Here is a 12,709-nt window from a genome sequence, read left to right on the forward strand (position 1 = left end):
GCGATCGTCGATGTAGTCATCCTCCAGGCCCTTTCGTCGTCGCACGAGTGCAGCATCGTGATGCTCTAGGATCTCGAGGCCCAGACAGCCTCAGGAAAGCGTGGACGTTGTCGGCCGCGTGCTCTTTTGCCATCTACAAATTCATAGAACACTAAGATGCTCCGTCTGCAGGCTTTTTCGGTCGGTTTATTACAGGATTTATACATGTTGATTATTATATAGCATTTTCTTTGTTAAAATCTCACTACATCTAATATACCATATGTGCCAATATCACTGTAAGTTACTAGATACAGTTTTGAAAGTGCAAATTTTACGTGTTATTAGCATTTGTGTGTTAGGAATTTACAAATAATGTTGTAGTGTAATCCATAAGCAATTTAACTATTTTTATTGCGATTTAGGGAACCAATAAACAATGTATATACATTTGTAATTATAATACATGTTTAGAACATTGAATTTCACACTGTTTACATTTAAACAAGAATGTCTTGAAGTACACTCTTCAAAATTGGTACACACTTTACGTATCAAATTGCACTAAAAGCAAGCATTAGTTCACGACTGAATAGACTATCCCTGACACTTAACTGACTCCATGCATATAACAGACAGACTATCAATACTGTGCATGCAGTGTATGTTATGTATTATTTCCTCCCAAAATAGATTGCAGCATTTCGGACTCTGTTTGTTAAATTATTATGACTGTTTGTTGTTGTTGTTTTTTTCTTGTCAGGTCTTCCTTGCTCAGTCTCATTTCAACCCCCCCCCCCTTTTTTCAATCTATCTTACAGTTAGTTGCATTCGTCCCTTCTCTTTCCCATTGGTCCATGTTTCCAAATCATATTTGCAATACTTTCTTTGGTTTCCACCCCTCCCTCGGGTTAACCAAGATTGATAAAGCGATGCGTGGATAGCTCTATTGTCAAAAATCATACTAAAAACAAAACAAAACAAAACAAAACACACATACATTTGACATTGGGTTGACCTTGCCCACACTTCAAGTGATAAGATTATTGCCATTTTCGTTCGAGTGCTGTCACTGTGCGTATGTGGGGATGCGATCGTTGCATCCTTGATGGACATTCAGGGACTTTTACCCGACCTTGCATCATGCATATTCCGATGGCAAGTACGTGCTTCTTTTAACTGACTTCTCTGTCTATTTGTTTGTATGTATGTATGTATGTAAGTATGTTTGTGTATGTATGTATGTATGCAGCTTATGTATGTTGGTGTATGGGTATGTAAGCCTATATGCGTGTGTATCATAATGTACATGATTGTGTGTGTATGTGTGCGTATGTGTGTTTAAATCATATGTGTGTCTCTCTATGTGTCTGTCTGTCTGTTTTTGCTTGCTTGCTTGACAGGAACTTTGGACAGTGTGTACAAAGCTATGAGGGTTTTGTGTGCCAATTGGCCCTCGAATCATGCAAAGGATCAGGGGAAGGGTCCGGGGTAACTGCCCAGGGAGTAATTGCCCTAGACCCAAAAGGATTAACAACGTGCAACGTGCGTTGGGAAGTAAATTATGTAAGCTGTTTCGTTGGTAAACTCATTTCCGAACGTTCTTACAACAGGGGACAGGATGACGCACATCACTTTTTCTTCTTTTTTTTTAATGAACGAAATGAACTGAAATTACATCAAATCAAATGATGAATGGAACCTTAAATGAAGGTAAATGTCGCCCAGCACATATTCATCCGTAATTTGCAGTCTCGAAGGCATCATTAACACTATTGAATGAGCATTCCGAATGATAGTCTGCTCAATGCACTCCTATAAGAGACATGTTCCAACTAGCCATGTGGCGTCTTCTGTAAGGTAGCATGCAGCCCTTAAAGTGTGACATACGCAATTTCGTAGCTCTATTAAAATGCTCATTAGGGGGTTAGTTTGCTAAGCATTCGAAAGAGCGGAGTTAATCCGTTCCGATTTCGCGTTTTCAGCTCTTAGACGAAGACAATGTGTGCTGATTGAGCGGACGATTTGGCAGGGGCGAAGAACAAATTACGACGACAATTGAGACATGTCGGACGACGTCACTGACCCTCACACACACACACACACACACACACACACTTTCCGAGTTGTTATATAGTCTACTTACACATAATAGTAATATAATGATAATTATGCTGAAGGGAAGTATTTACAGCATTTCCCCTGATCCCGCGATTTCGTCTATGTGAATGACATTAATGAATAATTATTGCACTATCGGGTCGTACAAAATCAGGATTTTAAGTAATAAAAGATAAAACATGCTTAATTCCTTATCTAATTCGCAGCAATATTACAAACTGTCCATGAGCTAGACATTGAAAAAAAGTCATACACCCAAGAGCCATACGGCCCACGAGCTCGACTCTAGGCAAATAAAGCCCACAAACTTGACACTAATCAAAAAGGTCCACCACCTCGACACTACATTATGAAGCTCCGTGATGTACTGTCGAGTTTGTGGGTCCTTTTTGACTAGTGTCTTGCTCGTGGGCTGTACGACTTGATCGTGGGTGTCAAGCTCGTGAGGTGCACACCGAGTAGTCGTCCAGCCAACGAGATAGACACTAGGCGAATAAGGCCAACGAGCTCAACTGTAGGCAAAAAGGGGCTAGTGGACCTTTTCTACCCCAGTATTTATCTCGTGGGCCTGTTATACATGGTGCCTATCTCGTGGGCTGTGTGACTCGTGGGCGTATGACTCATGGACTTTTTTTTTAATGTCTAGCTCGTAAGATAAACCCATCGTGTATCACTGAGACATCGTTTGTTCTTTGCAGGGTCAGGACAGTTGCTTTACTCGAGTGAAGGAAAAGGAAAATGAAATTTCTGACATCTTGATATTGCCCCTTCAACATCCTGCTTATATTACCAGCCTAGAGATCTCATGTCCACATGCACAGTACCCACCACTGGTCTCTATAAAATATCGAGATCAGTGGTACCAACACTGCGACATCCACTGTCCTTCTTAACAGAAGCACGCCATCTGGCGTCTGCAGCCTTGCAACATGAGTGCACACAGACACACGTACACACTGCTGATGTCATGCATACCTCGCTCCTACCTCGAAACGTCAGTGTTGATTCAACAACTCAACAATATTTGCCATCGAAAATGCAATGCCACTCATTAAGTCCCGGGAATCTCATAGATTTCATTTTATGAAAGGCAAGAACCAAAATCTTATAAAAAAAAAGACCATTACTGAGCTGGAAACTGCATTAAGCAGATACAGTGCCCAATCAATGAGAGTTATTGGAGCAAAATGATTTAGGAGTTCAGTGACCATTTAAATTAAATTCAGCTTCAATTCACTAATTCTACATCATGCAGAAAGCACTGGAACTAGTTGTGTGTCTACGATGTCTGATTTAGGTTTCTGATTGATACGTTGCTTTTGCACAAAGTATATCTTTCATATCAACTTTTTTGTATTTCTGTCCGGGAGGTTATATAAGAACCGGACTACACGTAATTATGTCATGTATGTGTATAACTCACAGTAATTGTATAGGGACAATGTATAAGAAAATATATGAAGACAAAACGTCTGCGGTGGACGCCAAACTGGATGAAACACTGATGTTTAAACGCCCATGGTTTTTTTTTATATAAATATTTCCAATTTCGTTCAAAGAAAGTGTCGCTGCTCTGCTGCCTTGGTTTCATGGCTTACAGCGCGACCACCGCGAAAGACTTCATTATCCAGTAGCCCTCTCTAGACTACAGCGAAAGGAAAATTATTGACTTTTGATAGTAGGAAAGTCGTCATCTGGCAATGAGAGACTTAACGAAACTGGCAATGCATTTTGCAGCAAGGCGCATGATTTCTTTTCTTTTTTTTTTTCTCGGCTGCCTCGACGCCAAATCAGCGCGTATTGTCATTGGAATTACGGTAAACAAGGTATCAAAAAAATCTTGGTTGCGCCAGCGCGATTTCGGAAGCCTTGCTCTCACTTTCTTTATTTTTTCATTTCTTCTTCTTACTCCTTTTCTGTCAAGGAGAAAATCATTTATTGCTGCAGGCAACTTGTGGATATTTAGCATTTGCTAATGGTGGTCCTTCGGAAGGCTGAACATTAGTGTTCTATTTAGAGGAAAATTGATCAAGAGCGCAGTACTATATGGGTTTTTATGATTCCATATGTGGAAAGGGAGGTGAGTTAAAAAAGAGGGATGGTATATTTACGGATCAGCTGCGAAGTAAATGTTTGATATACAAGACAGAAAGGCAGGAAATTGCAACGATTCATAATTTCCTCCCAACGATGCGATACATATCGCCTCAAGGGGAAAGAAGGTCTGACAGATTTAAACCGACAGACAGAATCATACCAGCAGACGAGCAGCACCAAACACTGGATGGAACAACGACTCATACAGTGTATATTATACTAGTCAGTCCCCTCCCCCACGGAAGTAAAGTAAAACAGTAAAAAAACAAACAAACAGACAACCACACCCACTACGTATTTACAAAGGCATGCATCGCATACATAAAGAAAAAGTAAAATGTGTCTAAGGATTTTTTGCGTACGACGACATCATTTTTATGCACGCGACGTGAATCGTATACAAAGGTATCATCGAAGTTAGCAGATTTGTTTTCATTTCTGATGGCAGTTGACTTTTGATGAGAAAAATAAAAACAGGGATCGTAAGTTATTATTGTGAGCTGTTATGTTGCATGCAACTTGCAAACACTTGGAAGTATCTTATCTTATTGTCCGATATCTTTATTAACGACATGGATATCAAAGACTTATCCATGTACACAAACTACATAAACTAAACAAAGTCTGTTTTCTAGGTAAAGTACATGACTATTTCATGTCAAACGCAGTTTGAGTGGGAAAAAAAAATGACCACACGATGGAAAAGGGAAATATTCATATCTATTTTGACTCTTGAATGCAGTACAGTCGTAAGTTCTTTGCATACATTTTTATGACAGTTGAACGGAAATGCCTGTGAAAGACCTACGCTGTACGGAAGTTTTGCCAAGATCCTCTATCATCGCACAATTATCAATCCATACTTGAATGAACTCTTCTGACACCATACTGGGGTGAAGTGCATTGCATGTGATTTGAATGACAGATACACAGCAATTGATGATAGGGATCAGATATCTTACCGGTAATTCAGGAGAGTGGTATGGTGAGGGAAGTGGTGATGGTGGATAGGACGAAACATCCTGCCCCTGGTCTGTTGGCGGTAGGGATAATTGGAGTGTGTTCGTCAAGGTCCTGGGGTTGCCGCCCTCACCCTGAGAGAAAGTCTCGTTCATCATGCGTCCGCTGTTTGGCACAGACAACATAGTGGGAGCCAGCACGGATGCGATCACGTCCGGATCCGATAGAGGGCGCCCTGTGGGTAAGGCGCTTTTGCTTCTGGGACGCGGCGGCGTCATCGTGCCGTCGATGCCGAAATCTTTAGGAGGCAGCATGCAGTCCAGGCTGGCCTGCTTGAAGAGCTTCCCCTTCTTCCGCCGATTGTCCGGGGACCCGCGCCCGATCGACGGGAACACTCGATGAAGCAACGACGGCGAGTTGTGTTCAGATTTTAGCGCCCTCTCCGAGTTGCACTTGTCACAGATTTCCGAGATGTCCGTCTGCACGCTCATGTCGTGCTTTCCGACGCCATCGCACTGCGTGATCACGTCCCGTTGCCATGGGAACCGCACACCGTGACTATCGCCGACAATATCGAGGTCCTTATACATGGAATCCTCATCGGACTGGAGGTCGGGCTCGCCGTTGCGCTGCTGCTGCTCCTCCTTGGGGACGGCCAGGGAATCGTTGTTGTTCTCGCGCTCCATGTCGTCCGTCACGAAAGGCACGCCGTTCGTGTGCTCCACAGAGAACTGTCCGGAGGCGGGAGCTTTGTCCAAGGCGACGGAGGAATGCGGAGGGGGTCGTATCCCGCCCATCACACCGACCGACGCTACTTCTCCGATGTCGACGCTAGCTCGAATTCGGCCGTTTGCCTTGTGCGGACCGTCGGAACTAAGAGAGTCAGATTTGGTACAGTCGGAACTCTCTGCATAAACCAAACCACGTTTAAGATAGAAAGTAGGAAGGAGAAGAAGAAGAAAAGAGAAGGGGAGATGGGGGAGAGAAAAAAAAATATTAATCATTAAATACGATAACAATTACTTTAAATTGATAACAATTGATTCAAATCTTCTGTACATTGTTGACTGGACATAATGATTGAATTATGACTTACGTTACCGCTAAGGGTATAAAGAGTGTTTGTAAGCAAGCAACTTAGGTACCAGCGGTTTAAAGACCCTCTGAAGATCACGAATATCATGAAGAAAAAAAAAAACGACCTTTGCTTACTCACAAATATGCAGAATTTCGTTTCACAGCGAAAGGTGTGAAATCTATGGCATTTGTATTTCAGCTTCAATGTTATACATAGACTTCAGAACAGCTTTTTGAGTGATTCGATTGAATGTTTGATATGAAATATGGGAAGTCTACTTTAAGCGATAAATTAGAATGATGATTTGGGAAGTATTATGATATAAATGTGCAGGCTTGTTTCCTCTGCTACACTGATTATAAGCCTAGTTTCTACGAACCTTTACGACTGGGATTTTGGATGAAAACAATTTCTAGGTAAACTGAAATCGTCATATATCAAATTGGTTTCACCCAATGAAAAAAAAAAAAATCGTAATTTACGCACCATTCAATCACGTATTTGCAGATTCATCGCAAATAATCCAAATTTTTGTTCAACAATACGTCATGCATGTAGAACAAATTATTGTTGTTGTTTTTTCTTTAAAACTACTTATAAATCACAAGCTTCAACCTTAAATCTTCTAATCTGACTAACGAGATACAAACAATTTTTGAAAGATACTGATAAATTGTTACCATTATTGCGAAACAAAAACGAACAAAAAGCAACAAACACAGGTTGAACAAGGTAGGTTTTAACGAAAGTTACTCGAATTCCGATTAAGCATGACACGCATTCATGAAACGGCAAACAGCAACGGCAGTTACTGCCCAATGCATTGGCATTATGCGCTGGTACCTTTATGGACAAAAGATGGCGTAGTTTTAATCACGGGAATGAACCAACTGCACTGCAAGTTAAATGCTTTCCAGGCAGCATTCATATCACAGGCATCCAACAGAAAACTCCTGGATTGCATGGCGAGTCCTATAGAAAACGAATATGAGTACACCAAGAAACTACGCTGCCAAGAATATTCTGTCCGCACTCCGCAAGCATAAAACGGTTGAATGAAAAGTCCGTCGTGGAGAGGGACAGTAAATAAGGTCGGGAGTCCAGAGGGGGAAATCATGGTGACATGATGTATCCGGCTTCAATGGCCAAACACAACTAAAGAGTGATGACCATGAAGATTGGAGACCTGCGCACATCACTCTTTCTCAGCACACACGCGCACCTTAATACCTATTCATAATTATTCGGACGCGCCCAACCAGAAACACATTTAACCAACTCGATAGAATGCCGTGTGCATTTGCCTTCATGTCTTTTTTTTTAATCCGTAATAACGCAAACTGCACCACTCAAAGCAGACCAATGAAAAAAAAAAAAAAAACAACTGAAAGAAAAATATATCCATTACATTAATAACGCGGTCACTAATTCCTCCTGAGAGAAACCAAGCACCCCATTATGAGAGTGCAATGTATTTTTCTGACTATTATCGTGAAAATACCTGTATTATTGGGATCTGACATTGTCCTGTATTTTTGTGAATAACGTTTGACATTATTATTGTGGGAGCCGGGCGCCTTTGAATATCCTACGGATAAATGAGGTTATTATTTAGATTAAGGAATTAAATGCTATTCGTCATCATCATTATCATTATTTCCCTGATTAAATCGTATGTAATGACAAGCGAAGAACAGCAGCGATCACTATTATTCCTCAAATCTAAATGTATTGTTTTCTTGAAGCCAAGTCAGAGTGATTTGAAGCGTGGACGTCGATGGCTATAGGGTTAACATTCGAAGGTTTGATTGACAGCGAGTGCTGATATGTTTTCTTTAATTAAGCAAACATCTGTGGAGATATCAAAATCATTCTCATATACATTTTCCATACATGGAGGCATTGTCTTTATAGCTTGAACGACATAACACCACAGAAGAGTCAGTTTCTCATCTTCCCAACAAGATAAATTTCGAACGATTGTGGCAAACGATAAATACACATTGGGACTTCTTCTGATCGTGATCTGCGACGATCGATACGAAATCGTTGACCGTACAAACTGGAACGACAAAGAAAAAACCCCCGGAGCTCAGCTAACAATCGTGCGCGCGTCCACCCTTCGAGAGTGCCAACATGTTGTGGTGACGCTTAACCAAACAGGCGCACAAATATTGGCGCAGCAAACATTCCCTGTCACAGTTGGGGACGATTGATCTTCGCCACAGAATCCAATTGTATGTTTAAAAGAAAGAAGAACACGGGACACTGGAAGGTACACTGAGCTGTTTGGATAAATTTTTGTAGGTTAATTTGACCTCTTTGTTGCCTCATATTGAAATGATACTCGCGTGCATTCCACGAAGGACAAGGAACACTTTAACGGTATACATGCTCTTTAACACCCTTGGACACAGGTGACTTTTAAAAGGTGACGGATCGTACATAATCGGGTGCAGTCGTTGAAGCGAGGGGGGGGGGGTAAGTGGGTGGGTGGGTGGGGAGTTGGCGTTTGGAGTTGCAGGGTGCGTATAGTTCCATCAAGTTCACTGAAAATTCATAAACTTGCTGAATATTATAACAATTGTTTCGAAACATCGTTTTTTTTTCTGTTTTTTCCATTTTTTTTTCATTTTTTCTCTGTTTCGAAACATCGGTAATCTAACTTTTAAACAAGTGATTAATCAAATAATTTATATAATTACTGATGTTACTGTTTTTATAAAAATCATACTTCCCGACCGTCAAACTAATTTTCTTCTTCAGTTTGGATAAAAATTCAAAAAGTAGGCAGGTGAAAGGTCGTCTAGAAAATGAAGGAAGGACGAGTTTGACAGCTGCCTGATGACGCTACAAGTTCACTTGTCACTCGGCTAAAAATAACCAAGAGAATGTGGGTTACCGTCAATGATCCCGGAGGAGGAGAACAAAAAGCCGGAATGTAAAGATTTTGAAATCAAAACATCGGGAGCTGTGTATAGGCCGTGACCATGAGTGCCTCGGTGTACATTGACAAGACAAATATTTGCGCTTTATTATTTTTTTGTCCCGTTCCAGATGCTGAACTTTCACGAAACCGGCAAAATAGTTGCAATTGGCGCCTCTCCTCTCGGCGTCTGCTGAACTACATTCATCACCGTCGCTATGGACCTCACTCAACTTATCCATATCATATCATATCATATCATATCATATCATATCATATCATATCATATATCATCATTTATCATAATTCATATCATATTATCATATCATATCATATCATATCATATCATATCATATCATATCATATCATATCATATCATATCATATCATATATCATCATTTATCATAATTCATATCATATTATCATATCATATCATATCATATCATATCATATATCATCATTTCATCATAATTCATATCATATTATCATATCATTTCATATCATATCATATCATATCTAATTATACTTATTATATTGTCAACGCAGGAAAGGAATCATGAGAACAGCAGCACTCATTGCTGGAAAAATTGTATGTAACCACCTAAAAAGTTACCATGTTTTGTAGGCCTATATTTTGTCTCCTTCATTGCCAGTTTCAACAGACTGTCTGCTATGTCTATTCTTACTTTAAAGAATTCAGCAGGATCATTTTCCATTTAAAGACGTTGTAATATTTCAATATCACCTAAAGGAATGCGATCATGTGTTTTTCTCTTTTTTCCCCTTTTTCCTTGCCTTGGTTCTTTGTTTATCGTTTTTACATGACGTGACCACATGATTACTCAGCTTTCTTTGTTGTCACCGACAATGGATGTATATAAGAAAAATATACAAGAATATAGGCCTCCATACATTGTTGTTGTTGTTGTTGTTGTTAGTGTATGAACAGGATACAGAAAAAAAAAGTCATTCTGACTTCTTTGCGGTTAAAGTTACAGGAATATGACGAAATCTTTATTTCCTTTTAATAGCTCTATAATGTTCACACAGCTACACTTCTTCGTTATTATCAATCGAATTCCACTCAGTTTTTGTTTTTCTTCTACAAACCACAGAGTTCTACAGGTGCGAGTCAAACACTACCAACTTCCAAATAACTTGAGGTGAGCTGTACTGTCAGAAAGAGAAAAAGTGAGAGAGAAAAGAAAAAGGGACAGATGGGAAAGAAAAGAAGAGGCGAAGAATGGTCGTTTATTTCCCGATTCCTATGTTTTCACCAAGCATTATATCCTTTGTCCAGGGACGAGATAGAGAATGGATGTTAAATCCTCTTCTACGAAATGACCTAGAAGGAAGGCCGTGTGATAATCCCCGTGAACCAAGAATCAACAGGCAGTATTATAGGGAGAATATCATGTTATGTGTCAGAGGGGAAAGAAGTGGGACGTAGTGTTTTTCTTTGGCGTTTCATATATGCGTTGCGAAAAGTCCCCTTGTTTATAACAATTCGAGAAAGAGACCTTAGTGATAATCGCCGAAGGCTTCGTGTACCTTACATATCAAACGTATCCTTCCCGTATTTACTTCTCAAAGGGATTGTTAGATTTTAAAGGGGTGGAAGGGGGCGCAGGATCGGCACTAAGGCATGGTCCTATACTCAACTCATCTTTTGCTCGAATATCTTTACCTTTCTAAAGGCAAGAACAGGTATACACCCCCTTGTTTAGTGATCCGCGTTCGTCCGAGAATTTGGGCCCAAATAAGGGATGGTTAACGTGACTGTTCGTCCACCAGAAAATAGTTCCTGTACCCACGGCCACTTTTGTCTCTACATTATCCTCATCGTTTATTGTCACATTTTCTGTTAAAAAAATGTAGTCCAAAATAGATTTTATATACCGGATCATAATATTATCCCCTCCATCTGCTATTCGACAAAAAGGACTATTTTAAAGATTTTAAGGACCTAAAAAAACCGCATTTATTCTCCTTAATCTTTTGTTAATGCAGGATGATGTCATCAACAACCATAAATGTGAACAAAGTGGGTCACGTAGCCATAATTCAGGGAATATGTTTCCAGCGTTAGACTGCATGATGCCGCAGAATGTAAGGCCGAATATCGCATTTCTATGGAAAAAGGACATGGCTTAATAAGAGCATGTGAATGCAGAGAATATGTTTTGTTCCAATTTGCATGAATTTTGTCAGAACACGTAAAATTCGTCAGGATAATAGATGCCATAACTGACTACGATCTGCAGGATGTGCAAGAATTAGTTGTAGATTAATAATTATGATTTGATTTATCCATGTAAGTTAGAAACATAGCAAACACTTACACATTCATGCACCTTGAGGCGCAGTTTTTGTTTAAACGTTTGTTTCATTTTCCATTTGAGAAGATGGCTGGATAGCCCATATTCAGCTGCAACAGCTGGTCTTCCATGGGGTCCAAATGGATGTATAAGGCGGGACCTCTTCACCGGGTTAGTCTTTGCTCTTTGCGATGAATGAATGAAGCGCGATCTTTTACGTGCATGGGTTGCTACTCTCTCACACACGGGACCTCCATTTCATGTCCCATCCGAGGGACAGAGTGTTTTGCCTCTTACTAGAGGGGACGGTATGATTACACACAATATTGCTCAGTGGGACCCGGGAATCGAACCGGGGTCCTTTGGATCGTGAGGCAGACGCGCTACCGACTGAGCTAACTCACCGCCCAAACATTCATACTAAGATTTTGCATTTCAGCGTAAAAATATAAAAAAAACACACACACACACACACACTTCATTTTTGCTTCATACAAACGTCTTAATGTTTCGCAGCAACTCGCAAATGATTATAAGTTCAACAGATGCCAGAAGCCGCCATCTTTACCCAATTCTTGTTCGTGAAAACAAATAAAGCTGTGTATGTATTGTGCGTCGAAATATGAACATAATATGGGATATAAAAGAGAAGAAAATATGAATTCTGAATAAGGGAATGCGAGAAAACGAAAGAAAAAGCATTAGGAACTGAGAGACGGTCGGGAGTGGGAGTGTAAAGATAGTGCAGGTATATGGTGAGTATACGTGTCTGCAATATCAGTAACTGTGTATGGTTCTACGAGGACATTGATTGCGCAGGTATTTTATACATTGTCAACATATCATACCAGTTTGCCTAACTAACTACTGTAAAATATTGTATTTTTTTTTGAAAGGACAATGAAGGTCCGTACGAACTCCGTGTCTGAAAGTCTATTGTCTGACAATTATGTCAATTTCAACCTATTTCCGCAACTTTTTTTTTTTCTCAAGAATACAATTTACAAACGAAAATACAACACAGAAGTTTGGGTGAAATAAAATTTTCTATGATAACAAAAATTGAGTTTTGCAAACAAATTCAATAAATCATTTACATACGAAATACAGTAAATTGTTGCATTTTCTTTTCCGTGATATGTGCCACGTTTTTCGGGGCGGTCACAATTAAACATACGTAATACGTCACAATAAAGATACGTATGTTATACGTCACAATAAACATAACTA

At 40.0% G+C, this 12,709-nt stretch overlaps 1 protein-coding gene across 1 annotated transcript in view; it reads right to left on the reverse strand.

Moving 5' to 3' along the window:
• LOC140238239 (uncharacterized) overlaps nucleotides 1–12,709 on the reverse strand; it is a 211,587-nt gene that overhangs the window by 22,357 nt on the left and 176,521 nt on the right. Inside the window, exon 2 of the mRNA XM_072318178.1 lies at nucleotides 5,160–6,064. Coding sequence (XP_072174279.1) covers nucleotides 5,160–6,064 — 905 coding nt within the window. The remainder of the gene's footprint in view (nucleotides 1–5,159; nucleotides 6,065–12,709) is intronic.

The sequence above is a fragment of the Diadema setosum genome, chromosome 2 (assembly GCF_964275005.1).
Source record: "Diadema setosum chromosome 2, eeDiaSeto1, whole genome shotgun sequence".
Lineage (NCBI taxonomy): Eukaryota > Metazoa > Echinodermata > Echinoidea > Diadematoida > Diadematidae > Diadema > Diadema setosum.